Raw genomic sequence first — 25,694 nt, forward strand, 5'->3', positions numbered from 1 at the left:
TCTCCCATTTGGGGATGAGTGGAGAGAGGCACCTGTGAATAAGGCCCTCCCTGTTCCATGTGTGTTGAATCTAAGGGCTTTTTTGAGATTAAATATAGTCTCATCCACTGTGTTGTCTCGCCGCCTCCCTCTCTCTCTGTGAAGCCCTTCCCAGGGAACAGATGTGCTATGCAGCTTTTTATATCAACTCAGGTCTCTAAGCTGGTCCTACCTAACTGCTTTAACAAAGCAGTAGAGCATTTACAAAGGAGGGTCTTGCCCTTGCCCTGCAAGTCTGTGTGTCTAAGACTCAAAGCTTTCACTTTCCCCTTGAGCCTTTACAAAAGCTATTCCTGCCTTCCCCTACCTCCTCAAAGGCTCTCTGCTACATGGACAACCTTATATATAGCAGGACAAGCAGAAGTGAATATGGTTCCAGGGAGAACTGTCAGAGACAGGGTTCAAGCCCTGGGCAGAAGACTGAGGAAGAGTCCTGGCCTCCCTCACAGATGCTTTATTACATGGTTTCATCAGTCACTGGTGATGTACCCTATGCCCAAATGAGAAAAGAGAACGTCACACTGTATGTGGCAGATGGTTCCCTTTGAGTAATGCAGTCAGGTGGGGTGGGCGATGCATGCGTGCTTGGCTCCCTGCCTTGGGCAGGTTCTGAGATTGCACCTGATGGCAGTGGAAGCCTGGTGGAGGGGACAAAGGAATGTTCAGGCATCGGTGACCTCCATGTTCTGCAGCTGGCTCTCCAGGGCAACATCTCTCGCTGCCCCTTTCTTCTTGCTGCCCTCATGCTGCTTCTTCTGCTTCTTGGAGGGCTCCTGGTCAATGGGCGCAGCCTTCACAAAGGGGATCAGTTCTTGGAGACCTGAAAGGGAAGCGTCAACCAGATAACCTGCCATTCCTCAAGGGTCAAAGCCCAGGGACCTCTGGGGAAAGTTCCACGAGACAACGGTGGGCAACGCTTTTCCTCTGTTCCTTTCTTTGCGCAGCCTGAATTTTAGCTGCATTTAAACAGACTAACACACCTGTACTGGCTACTTTTCAACCGTGCCCCTTGCAGTGCCTGGCACCAGGGGACAAGGCAGAGTTTGGGGGCCTGTGAATCATCAAGAAAACCTGGTGCAGGAGCGGGAAGATGCACAAGAGGAGGAAGGCAGGGAGCCTCACCTGGCGGCATGAATTCCTTCAATTTCTCAGGCACGAGGATGCCCTTCTCTGTCTGGTAGTTCTCCAGGATGGCACAGATGGTGCGGGTTGTGGCACACATGGTGGCATTGAGCATGTGGACAAACTCCACCTGCAAGGAGATGGTCCCCAGATGGAGCAGTTATACCCAAGCCCTTGCTGACCCTCTGAGGGAAGGAACAGACTACCCAATGGCCTCCTTCTTTCAACCCCTTTCAAGCCCCTGACCTGGAAAAGATGAAGGCCTGAAAACTGGGTTTGGAAAGATAAGCCTACAACCCAGACCTTCTTGCACGAGAAGGAAGACCTTGCCTCCACCTGTTCTGTGTAGACAAATGGGGATATCTCTATCCGGAGTTACAGAGAACAAAACCAAGAGGAGAAAAAACTAGAATTATTTTGTAGAACAGAGCTAGACTCAGGTTTCCATCTAGAAGGACTCAGTCCTGATTCAGTGAAAGTCATTTTCAGATTCCCTCTTTGGCCTAGAGTGAGTAGCTCAGGTTTCCCCATGACGCTGGGACATGATGTCCCCCAAAGGCCAAAATAAGGTGGCTCCACTCTGTGCTAAAAGGCCCCACCGCCTGCCTCCTCGGGGACCATCTAACCTTGTCCATCATCTTCTTGGTCTGCCCATATCGGATTCGGAGCCGGCGAGCCTGATAGTCTGTGCAGTTAGAACAGGAGACTAACTCACGGAAGGCCCCCGAGCCTGGAAACCAGGCCTCCAGGTCAAGCTTCTTACTGGCAGCATGATTCAAAGAACCTGTAAGGAAAACCCCTAGAATTCATGAAGGAGGGATGCTATTTCAGAAGGCTAACCTTTAGCAAGCCCAAAGAGTTCTTTAATTCACATCCTATCCCTAGAAGAAAAATCATGCCCAGATATTCTTATCACCAAAAGCTCCCAAGGGAGAAGAGTGTGATATTTTAATTAACATGGGCAATTAACTGGATTGTGGGCTATTTCTTTGTGGGGCAGCCCCACTGGCCCGGGTGGTGTCTGTGGGATGCAGGAGAGGGAGGCGGATACCTGAGACGATATTCACGATGTGGTAAGGGATCCCCAGAGACTGGTAGAACTCCTCCGCGGTGGCAATCATCTCCTCAAACATCTCCCAGGACTTGTTGTCGTGTGGCGAGGAGTAGACAAACTGCTCTATCTGCAAGGACAGATCCGAGGAGACAGGGATGATGGGGTGGGGTGAATAAACTGAACGCTGAGGTGGGAGCTATCCTTGCAACAAAGACCTATTCCTACCCCACCGAGAGTCAGGCGGGGCTGGGGCCCCCGGCGAGCGACAGGGGCTGCACTGGGCTGGCTGGGGCTGCAGCAAGAATGGCTGCCGGAGTCGACAGTGCCCCACAAATGTGCTGGGTACTGTTCTAAGTACTTGCCATGTGATAACTGGTTTCATCCTCACAGTAGCCCAGTGAGGCAGGTACTACTATTATCCTCCTTTTACGGAGGAGGATACAGCACAGAGAGTTTAAGCAGCTAGTTCAAGGTTACACAGCAGTAAGTGGTGGAGTGTGCCTTTGGACTCAGGCCGCCTGGTTCCTGAGTCTGTCTTCCAGCCTCTCTACTGTGCGATTCTCAGCCTCTTCCCTACAAACACAGATGGGGGCAACGAGAGAAAAGACTGGAGCTGGGATGGGGCTGAACGACACGGATTTTGTTTCTCCACTAACCACCCTGGAGAGACAGACGAAGAGTCCCGTGCCTTGCCCTGACCTGTCTACTCACCTTCTCAAACTGATGGACTCTAAAGATGCCACGGGTGTCACGCCCATGGGAGCCCACCTCCTGGCGAAAGCAGGTGGACAGGCCGGCATACTTGATTGGCAAGTCCTCTGGCCGAAGCCACTCGTCCCGGTGAAGAGCAGCAATGGGTTGTTCAGAGGTAGCAATCAGATATTTCTCCTCATAGGAGTTATCATCAGACTTTTCACTGCCTTTGCCAATCACCTGTGGGAGCAGGGTAATGTTTACTAGTTAAGACTGAGGGAGGAGAACCTCAGCTCTAGCAAGAAGCCACAAAGAAGATCTGTGTGATGGGAGGATGAATTTTCCTCAATCCCTGCCTGAGAGTGAGCAGGAGATGCTAAAAAGATAAGGGAGTGAACAGGTCAGTCCAAAATGGGGTCCCTACTAGAGATCAAGTAATGCAAAAAGAAGAAAAAATATTCTGATACTATGTTCTTCTCTTGGGTGTAACATGTGACATGTGAAATCTCAGTTCCCCAACCAGGGATCATACCCATGCTCCCCTGCAGTGGAAGCATGGAGCCCTAATCAATGGACCACCAGGGAATTCCCTGTGATACTGTTTTTGCTTTACCTAATAAATGAAACACTTATAAATGATATATAATGGCCAATGACGGCAGGTATGCAATAAAACCTGAGCTGGTAGCAATATGAATTAATCCACTTGACAAATGTTTGTGAGGCATTTAGTAAAAGCCAAATTCTTTTTGCCAGTGCTGGGCAAAAGGAGATAGTCTCTGCTCTTTTGATACTTGTGGGTTAATCTAGGGTTATAATCCTTGAAGAATCACTCTGGTACTTAGCTGAAGAAAGTAATGCAAAAGAGAAAAAAAAGCTATACAGAACAAAGTTCACTGTAACTTACTGATAGCAAAAAAAGGAAGCCCTATAAATACGCATTTCCTACTCCAGGGGATCTTTCCAACTCAAGGATTGAACCCTTGTTCCCTGTGTTGGCAGGAGGGTTCTTTACCACTGAACCACCAGGGAAGCCCAGAAGCCCCCTAAATATTCAACAGGGGAAGAGTTGGGCAGCCTATATCCATGCCATGTAATATTATGTAACCATTAAGAAGTGATGGTTATGAAGACCATGCAGTTACACTGAAAAACGCTTCTGATACAACGTGAAGTGAAAAGACAATCTATACGGTGTGATTAGAAGTATGAGAAAATATATGTATGAAAAAAGGCACTAAAAGAATATTAAAAATGACAACCGTATGAGGTAATGGGAAAGAAGACGATTTCCCACCACCACTTACAAATTTTGTCATGTGGTATTTAATTAAAATTAAAAAAAAAAAAAAAGAGGACAGCAAACTTCTCCTGGGCCAGCGTTTGGAAATCTGGGAAACGACCTTGCTAACTAACAGTGGGGACTTAACCCCGTGTGAGGCTGTTCACAGGCAACACAAAAACAAGGGAGCTTGTGGTCTAATATGGTACAGCCAGTAGCCACATACGGCTATTTAAATTAAAAATTAATTCCTGGGTTTGCATGAACCCCATTTCAAGTGTTCAAGAGCCACTTGTGGCTGGTGGCTCCCACACTGGATAAGACAGAAACAGAGAACATTTCTACTACTACAGAGAGTTCTGTTGGGCAGCACTGCTCTAGAGAATTAATGAACTGAGGTTATGAGCTAAGAAGTGCCAGCCCAAATTCCTCTATATGGAGATCTGTGATTCTCCTTGCCTATGGATCCAAGAAGCATCCGGATAACAGACAGAGAATGCAGGGAACACAGGGAGCACCTGCTATGTAATATTTCTCGTAATCCTTCATATAAGCTTCTCCCTGGTGTTACCTGCAGGGCATCTACTTCTAAAGTTCTGTCAGTGATCACTCATTCAATCTTGGGGGTTGAGATGGGAGGAAAAAAAAAAAGAGAGAAAAGATAAAAAGAGGTCCCATCTGATAATACACATGTTCCTCTCATTAAAAGGAAGAAGAAGAGGGCCCGAAGGTTGTGTTAATGTTTGGAGAGAGCATTTTGTTTCCCATGGCATCTTGAAAGAAAACATAACTCTGAACTCAACAACAGGACCTAGTGGGAAGAAGGTTCTGAGTAGTAAACTTCTCTCTCTCAATAGATAAGTCAGATGAGGCCAGGAGCATTTGTCTAACTACTTCCTACATGGATTTAAGAAGGAAATAGCCAATAGGAACACAGTCCCTCTCCCAGCCCTCCACCCCTGATGGAACGGTGCTGAAGGAGAGGGACAAGTGAGCAGTGACCTCAGCTGTGACGGGTAGCCATTAGTAGAGACACCAGAAATTCTGGCACAGATGGGAGCGATGGCGGATGTTAAAGCTGACTGATTCAGAATGACCTTCTGTACCTCAACTCAAATCCTCTGGCTCACCCTGAGATACCTCATGGTTGAGAAAGTGCCATAAACGGGAAGCTACATCCATCCAAAGGAAAGTATATCTCCCCCGTGGAAGCTTCCTGTCTGGGGTCAGGAGTGGGTAGATCAGCAACTTTAGCAAGTTCCTGACGTCCAAGCTTAATAATAATCTATGAGCTTCTTTTCTAAGCTCAAGGTGCTAAAGATCAATTTCAGTGCATCACATAAACCATGTAGGGAAAAAAAAAGTAGGCTTTACATTTGGACTGTCCAAATGGTAGCCCCTAGTCACACGTGGTCATTTACATTAAGATTAAAATTTTACTTCCTCAGTTGCACTAGCCACCAAAGTGCTCAACAGCCGCTATATATAACATTTCTGTCCTCTAAGGAAGTCTTGCTGGAGAGCAGTGCGGTATCTTCGAAATTAAACTTCTTACCTTAAGGAGATTCTGCTACACTGCCATAGGCTACTCACCTTATAAAGTTCTTCATCAAACTGGCTGAGCTGTGCCACTTCCTGCATGACCTCCTTCCTCATGAAGAAGGGGGTATAAATGGGAGTGTAGCCCCGACTTGCCAAGGTCCGAAGGGCAAACTGGATGAGTGCTTGTTCCAGGAACACCAGGACCCCCTGAGGGAGCAGAGACACAGCACCGAGTGACTGGGTTCTGCCACCATCACATCCATCTGCTAGTGTTTACACCCAGAGGCAACTGGGGGCACACAGGAGGCCTCAAAGACTGCAGATCCACTGACTCTAGAGACTCTTTCTTAACACCAGAGCTCAGCGTATCATCTGAAAAGCATTTCCTCTAAGATACAAATCAAAGGAAAAGGATGATACACCCAAGGTACATGGGAGAGTTTCCTTGTGCGAAGTCTTAAAACACTGGACTTATTTGTAAATGCGCAACAAACCTATATGGACAGTGTTTTCAAAATGACTTTACCATGTCCTTTTTGGAAGGCTTTCCTGAAGGCGTCTTCCCTCTGTCCCAGCTGATCTGGGTTTGCTGCCTCTGCCCATCCATTCCCACAGCACCCTGGGCACAGCACTTATGCTCCTTGTCTGACTGTCCAATTACACGGAGCTCCTTAAAGGCAGAGACTGTTCTAATTCAGTCAACAAAACATATATTCATTATGGAGGATCACTTAGTGGCTTTTGTTCCAGGGAATCCTGATAAGCACACTCCTGCTTTAGAAAGAGAATTGCATCTAATTGCCAGTAACTTTGTGATAGAAAGGCAGATATTTGGCCTCTTTAAGTGTGTTACGTTTTCTGCACTTCTTTTTTGCAGTTCTTTCCTTGTAACTGACCCCACTGGTTATAACCAACCTTTATAACCAACCTCTCACTCTTACCTTCAGGAAGTACCCTCGACTCCCAGCCACCACGGCCCCCTTTTCGCCTTCAAAGCCATCTACCATCACCACCAGGTCCACGTGAGAGTACTTCTTCCTGACTGTACAATCACCCCAAATCCTCTCTACTTTGTTGTCGGCATCCTAAGGAAGCAAGACCAGGACAGAGAGATGCGTGAGCTCTTAAGTCTACAGCCTCCATTTTTCCAAACCCTAATCTCCAAGAACAACCCAGGGCTCTGTGATGTCTCTGCTTAACTCAAACACTAGGTTTTGGCCCTGTGTACAGGGACTAGAGAAGGGAATTCGCTACAGAATTTGCCTTCAACAGAAAAATAATAATTTATAAATTCCTAGAAGCAATTCTAGCCATGGAACTGAAATCATGGTTTTCCAAAAGATCTGTAGTATTCTCTCTTTTTTTTAACCCTTTCAAATGAATCCTGGAAAATCCTATATAGGGAAAACCCTCTCCTGGACAATCCTCATTGCCTGGGGTACAGAGGAGAATGTAGAGTTCTTTTTTTCCAGGCTCTCCTTGGTCCTGGGGCCACATGAGGGCGGGCTCGGGGCTCTGACCTCCAGAGTCTGCCACCCCAGCCCTCAATGAGTTTAATGTTCAGTTCTCCAGGGAATGAATGAAAGAGGCACAGATGGGCCCTGCCATGGCTGGGGTGTCAGGGAACAAAGGCTAGGCTCTGAGCTGCTTTGTGCTGGGGAAGCTCCCACTCAGCAGGAAACTTTTATCATGCAGATTTCCCTTCAACCTGCGGCTTCCCAGCAGGGTGTGGGTGAGGGGTGAGGTTGATTCTGCAGATCCCTCCCACAAGGCGAGCTGCTACCAGGGGCAACAAGCAGTGGATGGGACAGCAGCCTGATTTGGGAGAGGTTTCCGTGCCAGGAGTCTCCACCTACCTGCTGTCTCTGCTATTTCCCAATCAGGCGGGGATCTGACTCTTTCACAGTTCTCAATTGGTGGGCAGGGCAAACACACAAAGAGCCTGCTTTTCTTAGACCGAGAGTGCCAGCTTTCACTGTCCCCCTCCCACCCCGCCCCCTTTCCCAGCGGAGAGGGGTGACACAGGGCAGCCGCTATCGGTGGCGCTGCCACCTACCTCGTCATCGCTGATGGGCACCGACGGGTGCAGGAGGTTCCCGATCTCCCGAAGGCTCTCAAACCGCTCAGCTTCCAGTTTTATCCGCTCGGCGTCACACTTCAGGATGGCTTCGTCGACGAGGAGGCGGACTTTTTTGATCTGTGAGACTTTTAGGTTCTGTAGGTGAACAAGGCCAAGCCCGCCCCAGGCCACAGTAAGTCAAGGACCAGGTAGGCAACAAATTCTGTTGCCTCAACCCTGTTGCGCTCTAGTGACAACTCCTGTGATAGCATTTTCAAAACTGACACTGGAGGCTTTCAAAGAACTGAGAGTCATCTCACACAGGGATATATATAGTCTTGCCTGACAAATCCACTGGCATTTTCTTTCAGGGTGCCTAAGGCAGAGATGGATAAATTCCAGCCACTCCTCTTATTCCCGTGTATCTCAGGAGTGTTAATACCATAACTCTTTAACAGCTCTTTCCCTTAACTTGTACTTTTTCTTTCTTTAAATTTTATTATTTTTAATTGGAGGATGACTACTTTATATCGCTGTGTTAGTTTCTGCCACACAACAAGGAGCAGCCATGCATTTTCTGAGCGCACCTCTCAGTGTCCTGATTAAACCAACATACTACACATTTAATTGCTCTCTAGAAAAAGCGCAAATTTATTAGAAGCAAGAGAACTTCTCTTTTTTTTTTTTGAGCGTATTCTTTTTTTTTTAAATTTTATTTTATTTTTTAACTTTACAATATTGTATTAGTTTTGCCAAACATTGAAATGAATCCGCCACAGGTATACCCGTGCTCCCCATCCTGAACCCTCCTCCCTCCTCCCTCCCTATACCCTCCCTCTGGGTCATCCCAGTGCACCAGCCCCAAGCATCCAGTATCGTGCATCGAACCTGGACTGGCGACTCGTTTCATACATGATATTATACATGTTTCAATGCCATTCTCCCAAATCTCCCCACCCTCTCCCTCTCCCACAGAGTCCAAAAGACTGATCTATACATCAGTGTCTCTTTTGCTGTCTCGTACACAGGGTTATTGTTACCATCTTTCTAAATTCCATATATATGCGTTAGTATACTGTATTGGTGTTTTTCTTTCTGGCTTACTTCACTCTGTATAATAGGTTCCAGTTTCATCCACCTCATTAGAACTGATTCAAATGTATTCTTTTTCATGGCTGAGTAATACTCCATTGTGTATAAGAGAACTTCTCTTAAACTTATTTTGTAGTCCTTATTGCAGGGGGCTCAAAGTGTACTCTGATTTCTTGGGGAGACCCTTAGCAGGTAGGGCAGGTCAGGAATAGCACCCCCAAGTGAGCCCTTTAAGTACAGCGACTTTGCTTTTTTGTGTTTGCTCTTGTCACGCTTCTGTGTTGCAGGTTTTGTGTTCAGTGATTAAAAACTTGAAAAGTACTGCTTTAGGCCCAGTGTAGTGAATATATACTGAATTACAATAAATTGAAAAATTCCTGACTCTGTGGAAATGGAGTTATATAGATCAAACATAATTCAGCTCCTGTTTTCTTCTCTTTCTACTCTTTTGTCTTCCTAATCTTGACTTTTCCACTCCACCTGTCTCATCTCTAATACTCAAGTATCAAGATTAACAAGGTAGATGAGGCTACATCCCAGCTGCAGAAATTCAAGAATGCAGCAATGCTGGATGAAGCATAGTGTCAGGACTTGCTCGTCCAGGAACAAAGTTAAGATAAAAGAACACAATCCCAGCCCGGGAAAGGACGATAACTTACAGTTAAAGTGTCTGCAGTGAGGTCATCGAGATTTAATACATCTTCTGGAATGGACTCATCATTTCCCACTGGCTCTTTTTTCTATGGGAAAGGAAAAAAATTAATTAGAACATTTCTGACATAGTTTTATAAGTGCACACCACACTAATGCATCATATAAACTAATCACAGAATTCTACATAACCTAGAGTCTCTAAAAGAGGCAACAGATGGGAGAGACATCAGTAAATTAGAAGAAGTCAAGATTTCAAGTCCTCATCCTGCCACTTCCTAGCTTTCTGATCCTGGACAGATGGTTTAACCTATCAGGGTCAGAGTGTTGACAGTATCAGGAACTCGAGAAGAAAATGTCTGACATGGACACAGAGTGTTACGGTCCCAGGATCATGTGAAAATGCTCAGTGTGCTGGTCAGGAGCCAGTGGTGGGCAGATGCCTCTGTATCAATTTGTGAATCCCCGTCTACCTGCAGAGAACAAACCCAGCCCTTAGGCCTGAGGCTCAGGATAAAAATGGATGGGATGATGAAGTATCAGGAAGTCAAAGCAACACGGTTTTTGAGGAAAAAAGCCACAGAATTCAAAACTAAGTTTAGAGCAATCAGTGTGCCTTAGCAAAACGGCAAGGGTGTACTAGATATTTTTCCCTTCTGATTTCTCTCCTCACCCTTCTTCACAATATTCTATCAAATCATCATTTTTAAACTTTACCCAGAGCTAAGGAGAAGATAATTCGAAGAGTCAAATTCTTCCTAAATTAAACGGAGATAAAGAATATTATCAAAGCCCATTATAACAAGACCTGTAAGACCTCAGGAACACACATGTAAAAATAAGTTGAGAAGAATTAGGGTCTGCTTTGTAAGTAAAAACGATATACAGAAATCATGTTTTTCTAAAGATTTAGGCTTCTGTGGTGGCTCAGACAGTAAAGAATACAGGAGACCCAGGTTTGATTCCTGGGTCAGAAATATCCCCTGGAAAAGGGAATGGCAACCCATTCTTGCCTGGAGAATTACATGGACAGAGGAGCCTGATGGGCTATGGTTTGAGTAGGCTCCAGGAGTTGGTGATGGACAGGGAAGCATGGTGTCCATGGGGTCGCAAAGAGTCAGACACAACAGAGCAACTGAACTGAACTGAGCAGTTTTCACTTTTCACTTTCATTAGACATTCCATACACCAAAGTGAGAAGTCAGGATTCAATCAAAACCCAACTCACACCCTTCAGTGATTCAAGAAAAATCATCTTTAAATTTTGAAAAGTCTGACAGTATCAGAATATGAGTCTTGATAAGGACAAGCATAGACCACCAAGGTAGGGAAAAAATGGCCTAAACCTCAAGATGTTCAAGATGTTCCACTTGGTAGCTAAGATAGCTGAGGCCCTCTTGCTCTCTGATAATCCCTCAGGGGAGCAAATTCAAGTTCTGAGTTCAAGTTCTGGCTCTGCAACTAACTTATGGCATGATTTTAGACACGCTCCTGTATTTCCTAAGCCAATACCTATCTTAGGTATTTCCTACCCTTTCAATAGGGCTAACAAATGTACTACCTATACTCTAGGTTTACAGCAAAGATCAAAACCAAAATGAGATGTATGTGAAAGGATTCTGACTGCTTTCAGGTGCTATACAAATTAAAGCACCTCGAGTATTGTTTCAATGGACAGCGAGAGAGAACACTCCTTGTAGGACCAGCAGCTAGGGATCTAAGAATGTTAATGCAAATGAAAATACTCCCATCTTCTTGCTAAGAAAAATACTTGGTTGGCACTATCTGTATATATGCCCCCAAAAACATTCAGGCAGAAGTATATACGAAAATTAACATTAGTTTGGTGTCCCTGACATGCAACTGATTTAGTGTCAAGGGTTTCACCAGAGGAAGAAAACTGTACCATCATCATCCATGTCAATTTCTATAGCCTGTCACACGCTTGAAAGTGTAACAAAACAGTGTTAAAGAGAAGGCTGCAGAATATCATGAAGGATAAGGTGTCGGATTCCCAGGGAATCTTTTTGTTATCATCTTTCTTGGTTCAGGTTCCTAAATTGCATAATTTTTTGGTTTATTTTAGAGGTTTACAACTTAAAAACAGGACAGATTATGGCTTACATTTAACATGTTTTATGAAAAATGATTAAAGAGCTAACGATATTTTTGAAGAAAGATTAAAAATATGAACCGATCTGGTTGCCAAAACAAAGTTGAGCTGAAATTTAACATTCTTCAGGACAGGAAGAATTTTTCTTGGATAAAGGCCAGTAACTACTTGCCAACCATTGCTACTCTCAATTGCTAAATAACTACCATGGTCTAGGCATTGTGCCAGGTTTTCTGTATTAAGAAGTTTTAGTTCTCACAATTGTATTCTAAAGGTTAGTGTTAGAATTGCCATTTCACACACAAGAACACTGAGGCTCAGAAGTTAACGTGCCTGAAGTCACATAAATCAAAATCTAGGATTTGGACTCAGTATCAGTGTGTTCTTTTAATTAAAGAGTATGATGACACTGGGATAAAGACTCTGAAATCTACCACAGGAAAACCTTTCTGGCACTGTAGGTTGAGCTCAAGAAATCACTGGAAGGGATTATTGGTGGAATTCACATTATTAAGAACAGAAGAGACAATGAATGACTTGTGTGGCAAGAATCTTGTTTTACAACAGACTGAATATCTGTGTCCTCCAAAATTCACATGTTGAAACCCAATCCCTAATGTGACGGTATTTGGAAGTGGGGTCCTTCAGAGGTGATTACATCATGGGATCAGTGCCTTTATGAAAGAGAATCCAGAGAGCTCCATTGCTCCTTCTGCCATGAGGACACGGCAAGAAGACTGTCAATGAACCCGGAAGTGAGCTCTCGCCAATCTGCTGGTGCCTTAATCTTGGATTTCCAGCCCCCAGAACTTTAAGAAATAAATTTCTGTTGTTTATAAGCCATCCAGTCTGTGGAACTCTGTTACAGCAGCCAGAACGGACTAAAACATATTTGCAGACAGCAGATGGAGTCACTGATTCTTGAAAATGCCTCTTAGTTCCCTTCCTGCCTTCCTCCCTTTCTTTTTAAAATAACTTTCCCTCTTTGGTAAGAAATCCAGTAGCACATAGAATTAAACACTAAGCTAGAAATCATGTATTAACTAAGAATAAGATTAAATACCTCTGCTCAAGCTCTCCAGTCACTTACTGGGTTCTCTTACCTTCATTTTCTCTCCAATTGTCTTGCTGCATAGGTTCTTCAGCTTGTTCAAGTTGTCTGCCCGAAATCTGCCTGAAGAATAAAGAACCCAAGAATGTACCAAAGACAGGCACATAATTAACATACCTCATTCGTAATCATGGTTCCTTTGGACTGATCTCAGCCCAAGGCCGAACTGCAGGCAGAACTAAATGATGTGCCTCGTGAAGCTGTGAAATCTGAGAGCTTTAGCCCCAAATGTAGACAGCTTATATTGGTGATTACAATAGGATTCCCCAGCATTTGGTGACCATGAAAAGGCCATTCTGGGACTAAAATTAAAAAGTATCATAACTTGAATGATACCACTGTAAATAAAGTAACAAATCTGAGAAACCTGAAAATTACTTATGTAACTATAACCTGTTCAATTATCTTAAATTCATTTAAGGAAAACTATGTGGTATGCACCAGGATCTAGAAAAAAGGCAGTCAAGCTTCTATTCCCAAGAACTTGGATGCTACATCTCTATGCCAGAAATGGTTAACTTCCTTTGCTTTGATGCAATGCTCATCTGGCAGCCTTGAGAAGAATTCAATTTCTTACATTTTGTTTTCTTTTGTGCATTAATCAGCCTGCATAGGTACTCTGGCCCACATTAACATCATGGTATTGCAATTCATCAGTCTAACTCTGATTAGCAGAAGTTGGACCTCCTGAATCTAAGTTTTAGCAACAATATGTCCTTTAGCTTTGGACAGGTAAAATGATGACCAGAGATGAGATCATGAACTCCTTATTGCCAAATTCAGACTTAAATTGAAGACAGTAGGGAAAACCACTAGACCATTCAGGTATGACCTAAATCAAACCCCTTATGATTACACAGAGAAAGTGACAAATAGATTCAAGGGATTAGATCTGATAGAGTGCCTGAAGAACTATGGACGGAGGTTTGTGACATTGTATAGGAGGCAATGATCAAGATCATCCCAAAGAAAAAGAAATGCAAAAAAGGCAAAATGGCTGATTGAGACAGCCTTACAAATAGCTGAGATAAGAAGAGAAGTGAAAGGGAAAGGAGAAAAGGAAAGATATATCCATCTGAATGCAGAGTTCTGACAACAGCAAGGAAGAGATAAGAAAGCCTTCCTAAGTGAACAATGCAAAGAAATAGAGGAAAACAACAGAATGGGAAAGACTAGAGATGAAAACTAGAGATATCAAGGGAACATTTCTTGCAAAGATGGGCTCAATAAAGGACAGAAAGGGTATGGACCTAACAGAAGCAGAAGAGATGGAACGAATACACAGAAGAACTATACAAAAAAAGATCTTCATGACCCAGATAATCACGATGGTGTGATCACTCACCTAGAGCCAGATATGTTGGAGTGCAAAGTCAAGTGGGCCTTAGTAGTATACATCACTACGTAGTATAACATAGTATATATCATTATGAACAAAGTGATGGTGATGGAATTCCAGCTGAGCTATTTCAAATCCTAAAAGATGCTGCTGCTAAAGTGCTGCATTCAATATGCCAGCAAATATGGAAAACTTAGCAGTGCCCACAGGACTGGAAAAGATCAGTTTTCATTCCAATCCCAAAGAAGGGCAATACCAAAGAACATTCAAACTATTGCACAATTGTACTCATCTCACATGCTAACAAAGTAAAACTCAAAATTCTCCAAGCCAGGCTGCAACAGTATGTGAACCAAGAGCTCCCAGATGGTCAAGCTGGATTTAGAAAAGGCAGAAGAACTAGAGATCAAATTACCAGCAACTGCTGGATCATCAAAAAAGCAAGAGAGTTCCAGAAAAACATCTACTTCTGCTTTACTGACTACGCCAAAGCCTTTGACTCTGTGAATCACAACAAACTGGAAAATTCTTAAAGAGATGGGAATACCAGACCACCTTATCTGCCTCCTGAGGAACCTGTGTGCAGGTCAAGAAGCCACAGTTAGAACCAGACATGGAACAATGGACTGGTTCCAAATTGGGAAAGAAGTACATCAAGGCTGTATATTGTCATCCTGCTTATCTAACTTATATGCAGAGTATATCATGTGAAACGCCAGGCTGGATGAAGCACAAGCTGGAATCAAGATTGCCAGGAGAAATATCAATAACCTCAGACAGGCAGATGACACCACCCTTATGGCAGAAAGTAAAGAGGAACTAAAGAGCCTCTTGATGAAAGTGAAAGAGGAGAATGAAAAAGCTGGCTTAAAACTCAACATTCAAAAAACAAAGATCATGGTATCTGGTCCTACACTTCATGGCAAATAGATGGGGAAACAATGGAAACAGTGACAGACTATTTTCTTGGGCTTCAAAATCACCTCAGATGGTGACTGCAGCCACGAAGTTAAAAGACACCTGCCCCTTGGAAGAAAAGCTATAATCAACCTAGACAGTATATTAAAAAGCAGAGACATTACTTTGCTGACAAAGGTCCATATAGTCAAAGCTATGGTTTTTCCAGTAGTCGTGTATGGATGTGAAAGCTGGACCATAAACAAGGCTGAATGCTGAAGAATTGATGCTTCTGAACTGTGTTGGAGAAGACTCTTTATAGAGTCCCTTGGACTACAAGAAGATCACACCAGTCAATCCTAAAGGAAATCAATTCTGAATATTCATTAGAAGGACTGATGCTGAAATTGAAGCTCCAACACTTTGGCCACCTGATGCGAAGAGCTGACTCATTAGAAAAGACCTTGATGATGGGAAAGACTGAAGGCGAGAGGAGAAGGGGACGACAGAGGATGCAGTGGTTGAATGGCATCTCTGATTCGATGGACATGAATTTGAGCAAGCTCCGGGAGATGGTGAAGGACAGGGAAGCCTGGTGTGCTGCAGTCCATGGGTTGCAAAGAGTCGGATATGACTGAGTGACTGAACAACAGAGATGAGACAGTACCTAGACATGGCTATTCTTTTAAAGTTGTGCCAAACTTGACCTAAACTAAATTTAAACTTAACTTCAGTACAAACTATATAACTATTTTCTCATCCACTTATTCACACTGATTACAGAGATGGAGAACAGATTAAGGGTTGTCAGGGGTTAGACAGGGCAGGGGAAGGGAATGGAATACAGAGGGATGCTAGCAAAAGGCATCTCTGTGATGATGGAACAGTTGTGTATCTTGAGTGTGTCAGTGGTTATACAGATCTACACATACAATAAATTCACACAGAACTACAGGCACACACAAACAAGTACATGTAAAACTGGTGAAATCTGAATAAGGTCTATGGATGGTAGCAGTGTCAAGTTCCCGGTTTTGATATTGTGTCAGTTACATTAGATGTTAACAATGGGGCAAATGGTGAAGGATTTCTTCAACTATTTTTGTAACTTTCTGTAAATCTATATCTACTTACAGTTTTTTTTTAATGATTTAATCCCACTTATTGGCAAGGCCCTGTGCTAAGTGTTGGGAATATAAAAGAAAACACTGTACGAGATGCTGGGAAATAAAAGGTAAATATGACAATTAAAAAACAGTAACAATGCAGAATGTTTCAATCAATGAATATAGCATGTTCCTTCATTATCTTTAATCTCTCCTAGAAATGTTCTATAGTTTTCAGTGTAGGGATCTTGAATGTCATTAATTAAATATACTTGTAGGTATCAGATGCTTTTTAATTGTTCCCTGTATATATAAACAGCATTATTCATTCTATATATTGTATACAGTGATCTTGCTAAATTTATTTAATATTAGTAGTTCAAGTTTTGCATATACAAGCAAGTCATCCACAAATAAGGACAGATGGCAGTTTTACTTCTATTCCAATCTTTTCTTTCTTTTTCTTGCCTTATTTCATACTGTTCAGAACCTCTAACATGATGTTGATGAAAAGTGAGGGCAACAAACATCCTCATCTTGTTTCCCACCTCAGGAGTAAAGTATTCAATACTTCATAATTAAGAATAATGTTAGTTATGGATTTTTGATAAATATCTAGTATCAGATTAAGGAAGTGCCCTTCTTTTCCTACCCAGCTGCATTTTATCATGAGCAATTAGATTTCCACATAAAAAAATGAGCTTTGATCCCTATCTCACATTATATACCAAAATCAATGAGATAAATCTACCTAAATGTGAAATGTAAAGTGATAAAACTTCTAGGAAAAAAAAAAAAAAGGAAAATCTTTTTAGTACTTTGGGATATGGAAAGATTTCCTAAACAGAGCATAAGCAGCACAAATTATAAAAGAAAAAAATCAATAAATTAGACATTATTAAAATCAAGAATTTCTATTCATTAAAAGAAAGTGAACAGACAAGTCATAGATTGGGAGACAATATCTGCATTGTATGTAATCTACAAGATCTTGTATACAGAATAAAGAATTCCTACACAGTAAAGACACTCAAATAAAAACTAGTCAACTGGCTTGAACAGATACCTCCCAAAACAAGCTGTCCAAATGCTAACATGTACTATATGAAAAGGTGCTCAATATTTTTAGTTATCAAGAAAATGTAAATTAAAACCACAAAATACCATTATATATCCACCGGAATGGCTAAAATTCAAAGGACTTCCAGTATCAAGGGCAAGATTGTAGACTGCCTACCCTACGACCTAGCAATTCCATTCCTAGTCTTAAAAGGCTGTATATAAAAAATAACATAAATGCTACAACAGAAATATCGTATATGGATCACATGTCCCAGGTGTGGGCCTGAACAAACTGAGACTGGGGTGAAAGGGAAACACAAAGTTACTCCAGTGTAAGGGCCTGGTTTAAGGCAGTGCAATAGGGTTGAGGAGAAATAACAACTTCAACTGATAATTCCTGCAGTTAGTGGCAGATGATTTCAAGATACATGGAAATTTAGTGACTTTGAAAGTAGTCGAGACAAATGCCTATTATATGCTCAAATGTGTCCTCATTATATTACTCTGAAATAAAAGCAGAAATCACAGTTCAAATCCTTGAAGTTAGAAGAGATGTAGTAAACTCCAATATGGTGCTCTGACTCCAAGTCATAGCAGCTTTATATTCTACACAGAGCCCTCGACCTCGGAGGTCTACAGGCAGACATATACGTATAGTTGTAATGGAGGGCCTTATGAAGCTTGCTGTGTCCTCAGTCAGGGAACATGATCTGAGTTCTTCATGTGGCTCTGGGTTGCAACTCCTTGTTGCAGTTAATGATAGAAGAACCCTAATTTCTGATCAGAGGTTCAGATGTAAAAGAATCTTGAAACAAGATCCCTCAATGTCCACCTCAAGCAACCAGAAATGGGAAAAATCATTAACTCCCCTTAGCTATAGAGACTATTGGTTAGGGATGTCAAATAGAAAAGAATCAAATCAATAGATATGTAGAAAATAAACTACGTGAACCACTTTTCATATGGATAAGTGCCCTGAACACAGACTTCAACAAACCTTTGTCAAGTCCTTACTAAGGACCAGGTACAGTGAGGGGTACTGGGATTATGATTATATGTACACATCTGTATATGTATATCTTACATGTATATGCAGGGGCTTCCCAAGTGACACTAGTGGTAAAGAACTTGCCTGCCGATGCGGGAGACACAAGAGACCCCAGTTGGATCCCTGGGTCAGGAAGATCTTCCAGAGAAGGGTGTGGCAACTTACTCCAGGATTCTTGCCTGGAGAATCCCATGGACAGAGGAGCCTGGCGGGCTACAGTTCATGGAGTTCCAAAGGGTCAGACACAACAGAAGCGACTTAGCACACACTTATGTCTACGTACATCCTGGGTACTGACACACAGATGATCAAAACACAACCTTGTCCCTGAAGAATCCATCCCCTCACCACATACCCACTCCTCAGGTACAAGACAGAACTTCCTAAAGACCTGTACATTATACCCAAGAGATTAGGTAACACATTTGAAGTCACTCAGCAACTGGACAATGGCTAGTGGTAGTGTTAGTCGCTCAGTCACGTCCAACTCTTTGCGACCCTATGGACTGTAGCCTGCCAGGGTTCTCTGTCCATGGGATTCTCCAGGCAAGAATACTGGAGTGGGTTGCCATTCCCTTCTCCAGGGATCCAACTTGGGTCTCCTGCATTACAGGCAGATTCTTTACGGTCTGAGCTACAATGGCTAGACTGATATAAAATCTGATACTTCTGACATCTGACTCAGTAAACAGTGTCCAAACTAGTTTTTTCCCCCCTCCCATTTAATTCAATTGCAACTCAAAACTTCACATATGGATTCAGGTGGTGGGATTTCACAGTCAAACTAACCACCAGAATCAGCAGAATACCTGAGCTAAACTAATATTCTCCTGGTAACCAATACCCTCATATTACCAACTCTTCCTTCAACTCCTTCCCTACACGGGTGACACTAAAATGTACGAAAATCAACTTTCCTAACAGAAATCCACCATATTTTTGGACAGCGACCGCCTATGCAGTGAGCTGTCATAAACCTGGCTCTCTAGCTGGTTGCAAACCTATTGCATCAGACAGAATAAATCACGTGTTTGACAGTATCCGGCCAATTGGTGACTACTCCGGCTAGTCTAGGCAGATTGATAGGCAGAGGGTTATACGGTTTTATTTAGCATCATGAAGGATGCCCGGTCCACTGCCAGGTTCTAGCCCAACTCTACCAATGTCTTTCCCGGAAAACTTCCACAAATCACAACTAAACAGCCTCAATAATTACAAGCGTTTCCTTGCTTCACCACACCCCTATGCCCATGTCTGATCTACCAAGGAAGATTATTCTCGGTTCTTAAAGGTTTGCCCACAGTAGAGGGGGAGCCCTTCCCCAAGGCTCCGGGTTCACTGTTTTTAGCCAGGAGCGGCCTCCTCAGTCCCAAAATGCTTCCAATATGGACGGAGTGAACCTACTGCGCTGTAGATATGACTCAGGTTGAAACCTTTGATTCTATCAAGAGAGAAAGAGATCACTATGACCTCGCTGAAGATGAGAAATAGACAGAAGGCGACCAAAGACAAGTGTTCGGAAAGGGGAACTCTACAAACCTTCCCCCCCGCCCAGGCTTTCCTCTGGCTACCCTTGCAGCCGGAAGACTTTTGACAGCTCTTGATGCGCCTGCGCCACGCTCTTTTCCTAGACTCAGAAGTAGCGATCAGCACTCAGCCCGCCGGGAAGGGAAGCGCACAGCCCCGGCGGAGGGGGAAAGGGGGATAATCTGACTTCCGGATGCCTGATGCGTTTTGAGGGGCACAGAGAGCGCTTCGGAGCCATCGCAACCTGGGAGGGAGTCTTAACGAAGGGTGGAAGTTCAGGAGATCCGAGAGATGAAGTTGGGGATAGGGTCCGGGGATACTCCGCGCGTCCCGGTACTTACATCGTCGCCACTCGCTGTCTGCCTTCACCAGCTGGTCCACCAGTCCCGGGTCCTTGAAGCGCTTCTCCTGCGACTCTCGGATGAGTGCTGGGTCCCCCCCTTTATCCACCCGAAACAAATCCAGATCCAGCACCATCGTTCCTTCTCCCGGGTCAACACTAAGGGAAGTGAGGTTCGGCCCACAGCAGTCAGCCTATGACCGCCGCACTGCACCCGCGCACTGATCCGCCCTTCCTGCGCAGGCGCGGCGGAAGCTTGGGGACGCCCCACCTCTGGACGGGAAGCAGCTGTTTCGGAGGCGGGTCCGCGGATGGGTGGGCGTGGGCTTCCTTGGGTGTGTTTGAGTCCCGCGGGTTTTACCTTCTCCTGTGCTTTCTTTCAATGGCACCCCGCTCGAGTACTCTTGCCGGGAAAATCTCATGGACAGAGGAGCCTGGTAGGCTGCAGTCCATGGGGTCGCGAAGAGTTGGACACGACTGAGCGACTTCACTTTCACTTTTCACTTTCATGTATTGGAGAAGGAAATGGCAACCCACTCCAGTGTTCTTGCCTGGAGAATCCCAGGGACGGGGGAGCCTGGTGGGCTGCCTTCTATGGGGTCGCACAGAGTCGGACACGACTGAAGCGACTTAGCAGCAGCAGCAGAAGTGCTTTCTTTCCAGCCCTGCCTGCTTCTGTAGGGGCTCTAATTGTCCCATGGAACAGAAATGAGTGCCTGTTTCCTCCTCCTATTAAAGGACATATCTAAGACAAGGCCTGTCAGTATAATCACTGGCTTGGAAGCTGGGGCCTCCAGTAGATTCCAGTTTCCACCTTACAAGCTTCTAAGACTTACAAGTCCTAAGACTGGACCCTCTCTCTGAACCTCTACTCTTTTCTCCATCTTGAGTCAAGAGAGTGGCAACATGTTTTAATCCCCAGATTACTTCAATTCAAAATTCCTCCTCTCCTGCATGAGTTAGGATACCTTTCTTAATCTGATTATTGAGTAAACCAAACTGTCTCTTTTGCAACCCTTCAGATCTTGGGGTAGGAGGAGTGGGATTGAAGTCTTTAAGAGAGACACTTGAAGAGACTTTTTCAAGGGGAAAATAGGAGATTTGAAGGCAGTTTAAGATATTGAAGTCATGTCTTGCATTTATGTGAAAATTTCTAGAACAAAGATTTCATCATATTTTAATTTTATAACATTCAGGCCTTTACAGTGAAGTATTCTGGTTGCTGATTGGAGCCAAAGTTATCCAAAAATCTCCCTGATAACAAGAGCTTTATTTGAAGGGTTTGGGAATGGGCATACTCTTCCCTGGACTTCCCAGGTGGCGCTAGTGGTAAAGAACCCGCCTGCCAAGGGTCTGGACTATACCCGGAGGAGGGTATGGCAACTCACTTCAGTATTCTTGCCTGGAGAATCCCATGGGCAGAGGAGCCTTGCAGGCTACAGTCCATAGGATCTCAAAGAGTCAGACATGACTGAAGACAGCACAAACGCACACATACTTTTCCACATCCTTCCCACTTTACCAAGAGTTGAGAGTCCCACCCTCAGTGCCCCAAAGCTAACTGTGCTAAGACCTTGGTCTTATGCCATTTGCTTGTGCACCTGTCATGAGGGTATGGCATTGCTGTTCTGCTGCTGCTGCTGCTAAGTCACTTCAGTCGTGTCCGACTCTGTGTGACCCCATAGACGGCAGCCTGCCAGGCTCCCCCATCCCTGGGATTCTCCAGGCAAGAACACTGGATTGGGTTGCCATTTCCTTCTCCAATGCGTGAAAGTGAAAAGTGAAAGTGAAGTCGTTCAGTCGTGTCCAACTCTTAGCAACCCCATGGACTTCAGCCTGCTGTTCTACTCCCCAGCAAAGCTCTGCCAAGCCAACTCTGAGGTGTAGGACATGGCTAATACCAGTGGTGGAGCTGACTAGTAGAGACTCAGGGGGAGACTTAGAGAAACGCATTGTCTGGGTTTGGCCCCCTAGGTTCTGCATACCGAGGATGTTAGATTTAAAACCAGTGTAAAGGAAGTGTTGGAGCTACAGTCATTGAAGAAAGTGTGTAAGAGGACTGTCCTCAAAGTGTTGGGTTCCCTGAAATCTTCTGAGGGCAAGTGTTTGATGGGAGCTGACTGCTTTCCTTTCAGTGAAGGCAGTGCCAAAGTGTATTGTTTGCTAAGTTTCAAAACAGTGATGGGTGTTCCTGAGGCTTCAGGGGCCCAGGCTGAGGGGAGGAAAGTCACTGAGCTAACACTTTAAGGAGGTCATCAAACTAATTGGAAGGATGGCCTTAAAATTCTGATCTCTCCGAATTTCCTTAGGAATTTTCACCTTTAGTTTTATTGTTAGATTACAGACATCTAAAGTGGAAGGATGAGGAACAGTATGCCTATTCCCAAATCCTTACAGACATCCCGCTTTAAAATGCTCACGCTACCTGGTAAGTGTAATAAATTAATAGGATATTTCATTTATCAGAATCACAGGATTTTTAGAGTTGGAGGTGACTTTACTTACTAGCCTAGTCATAATCTTTTCATCCTCTTGTCCCCCATGTTTTGAAATATTTTTGTCTAACATGATTTTTAAAAAATGATTCATTTTCCCTTGATAATCAGCCATGTATGGCTGCCAATTAGAATTTTCTTATTAGCAGGGAATACCTATGTTATTACACTGAATAGTTCCTGTCAGAAGCTAACACATATCAACATAAATACTTTTGTTACGGAGTGATGGTGTGAAGCCATACCATTTTCAAATGGACTGATTTCTATTAGACTCTAATACTGAGAATAGTTCTTGGGTGCTGCATCTGAGGACTCCAGCGTTCAAGGAACCCCTTCTGGAAAAGAGTTACCCCAAATCCTTTACTTTTTGTATGAAGGAACTGAGGCCCAGGAAAGTTAAGTAATGGAACCAAAGCCTGATTACTGGTAAGTATCTTGCTTGTGTGTTAAGTATCTTGCAGTCGTGTCCAACTCTTTGCAACCCCATGGACTATAGCCCGCCAGGCTCCTCTGTCCATGGAATTCTTCAGGCAAGAATACTGGAGTGGGTTGCCATTTCCTTCTCCAGGGGATCTTCCTGACCCAGGTATCGAACCCGGGTCTCGTGCATTGCAGGCAGACGCTTTACCATCTGAGCTACTAGAGAAGCCTGATAAGTATCTAAGATAGTCCAATGTTTGGGCTTGTCCCTTTGTTAGCATTCCTTAGCAGAAAACAGGGCCTTGAGGAATCTGGCTAAAAAAAAAATATGTGACTTTATCTTATACGGCAGAAACCACTGGATATTTACATCTTTATCTCCACAGGACCTAGCACAGCATCTTACACTCAAATGCTCAGTCGCTTCAGTTGTGTCTGACTCTTTGTGCTCGCCAGGCTCCTCTGTTCATGGGGATTCTTCAGGCAAGAATACTGGAATTGGTTGCCATGCTCTCCTCCAGGGGGTCTTCCCAACCCAGGTATCGAGTTTCCTGCATTGGCAGATGGATTCTTTACAACTAGCGCCACCTGGGAAGCCCCACACCTTACACTGGTGGGTACTTACTAAATCCCTGTTGAGTGAATGAGTTGTAGGGAGTAGAGTGAGGGGTTAGAAGCTTGTTACAGGTTCGGTTCAGGAAACAGAATCCTAGGTGAGATAGTACCATGGGGGTCCTGGGCAGCTTGTGGGCAGCCCAGGGGGAACAAGTACCTGCAGGGAAGGAGCTGGAAAGAGGGTGGGCACCCAGGCAGAGATGCCATCCGTGGTTTTCACCAGTTCAGAGCTGGCTAATGTGGGAGGGCTCTCCTGGACCTTGCCTTAGCACCTCCTTGCTCTTCTGTTGCTCTTTTGGGTTTGGAGTAGAGCTCAGGATTTGATAAGCAAGCCCTGTCCTCTCATTCCTCTGGTGGAAGGAAGACTTCAATGCCTACCTGTTGGCTTCAGGAGATGTTCAAACAGAGCTTGCGAAGCCTTTCTTGATCTGCCCCCTACCAACTTCTCCAATATGGTCCCTCTTTCTCTCTTAGCGTTTCCCCCTTAAGCTCTGCATCCTGAGCTCTTTGTGGCTCCCCTTCCTGGCCTTGAACCTTTGTGTGAGTTCCTTCTGCCTTGAACTCTCATTTCCCGCTCCTGTTCTCCAAACTGGCTAATTCCTCCTTCCTCCTGGAATCTTTCTCTGCTACTCTCACCTCTCCCCTCAGATTGGTTCAGCACCCTTCTAGGCTCTCATTGTCCAGAAACCTTGATCATATTGTTTCAGCAGGAACTGACAGCACCACCTCCAGTTCTACTGCCCACTCCCTCCTGTTAGACCCACAGTAACAGGAAGTTATTGATATTTCTCCCAGCAATCTTGATTCCAGCTTGTGCTTCTTCCAGCCCAGCGTTTCTCATGATGTACTCTGCATCAGATCAGATCAGATCAGTCACTCAGTCGTGTCCAACTCTTTGCGACCCCATGAATCGCAGCACGCCAGGCCTCCCTGTCCATCACCAACTCCCGGAGTTCACTCAGACTCACGTCCATTGAGTCAGAGATGCCATCCAGCCATCTCATCCTCTGTCATCCCCTTCTCCTCTTGCCCTCAATCCCTCCCAGCATCAGAGTCTTTTCCAGTGAGTCAACTCTTCGCATGAGGTGGCCAGAGTACTGGAGTTTCAGCTTCAGCATCATTCCTTCCAAAGAAATCCCAGGGCTGATCTCCTTCAGAATGGACTGGTTGGATCTCCTTGCAGTCCAAGGGACTCTCAAGAGTCTTCTCCAACACCACAGTTCAAAAGCATCAATTCTTCGGCGCTCAGCCCTCTTCACAGTCCAACTCTCACATCCATACATGACCACAGGAAAAACCATAGCCTTGACTAGATGGACCTTTGTTGGCAAAGTAATGTTTCTGCTTTTGAATATGCTATCTAGGTTGGTCATAACTTTCCTTCCAAGGAATAAGCATCTTTTAATTTCATGGCTCCAGTCACCATCTGCAGTGATTTTGGAGCCCCCCAAAATAAAGTCTGACACTGTTTCCACTGTTTCCCCATCTATTTCCCATGAAGTGATGGGACCGGATGCCATGATCTTCGTTTTCTGAATGTTGAGCTTTAAGCCAACTTTTTCACTCTCCACTTTCACTTTCATCAAGAGGCTTTTCAGTTCCTCTTCACTTTCTGCCATAAGGGTGGTGTCATCTGCATATCTGAGGTTATTGATATTTCTCCCGGCAATCTTGATTCCAGCTTGTGTTTCTTCCAGTCCAGCATTTCTCATGATGTACTCTGCGTAGAAGTTAAATAAGCAGGGTGACAATATACAGCCTTGACGTATTCCTTTTCCTATTTGGAACCAGTCTGTTGTTCCATGTCCAGTTCTAACTGTTGCTTCCTGACCTTCATAGAGGCTTCTCAAGAGGCAGGTCATGTGGTCTGGTATTCCCCTCTTTCATAATTTTCTACTGAACTGAACAGGAAGTTGCTGTTGCTGTACTTGTGCAACAAGGAGGAACCATTTAAAAATGGTCAGGGAGGGCTGCCTGGACATGCGGAACTTTGACCCTGCCTCTCCCTCTGTTCAAATTGGAGCGAGGTGTCAATTCTCCCATCACTCTGAATCATATCTGTGCTCAGTCACTCAGTCATGTCC

The 25,694-nt window shown here is 44.3% G+C and overlaps 1 protein-coding gene across 1 annotated transcript; it reads right to left on the reverse strand.

The window, feature by feature from the left end:
• Positions 1–439: 439 nt before the first annotated feature.
• SARS (seryl-tRNA synthetase) lies at positions 440–20,330 on the reverse strand. Its single transcript, XM_027536306.1, has 11 exons — positions 20,079–20,330; positions 12,751–12,821; positions 9,543–9,623; positions 7,789–7,947; positions 6,674–6,817; positions 5,784–5,939; positions 2,927–3,148; positions 2,213–2,342; positions 1,788–1,945; positions 1,162–1,291; positions 440–859 (listed from the first exon to the last, which is right to left on the reverse strand). The coding sequence occupies exons 1-11, from the start codon at positions 20,212–20,214 to the stop codon at positions 702–704; spliced, it is 1,545 nt and encodes a 514-aa protein (XP_027392107.1). The 5' UTR covers positions 20,215–20,330; the 3' UTR covers positions 440–701.
• Between the last annotated feature and the right edge of the window lie 5,364 nt (positions 20,331–25,694).

Source organism: Bos indicus x Bos taurus, chromosome 3 (genome assembly GCF_003369695.1).
Source record: "Bos indicus x Bos taurus breed Angus x Brahman F1 hybrid chromosome 3, Bos_hybrid_MaternalHap_v2.0, whole genome shotgun sequence".
NCBI classification, from domain to species: Eukaryota; Metazoa; Chordata; class Mammalia; order Artiodactyla; family Bovidae; genus Bos; species Bos indicus x Bos taurus.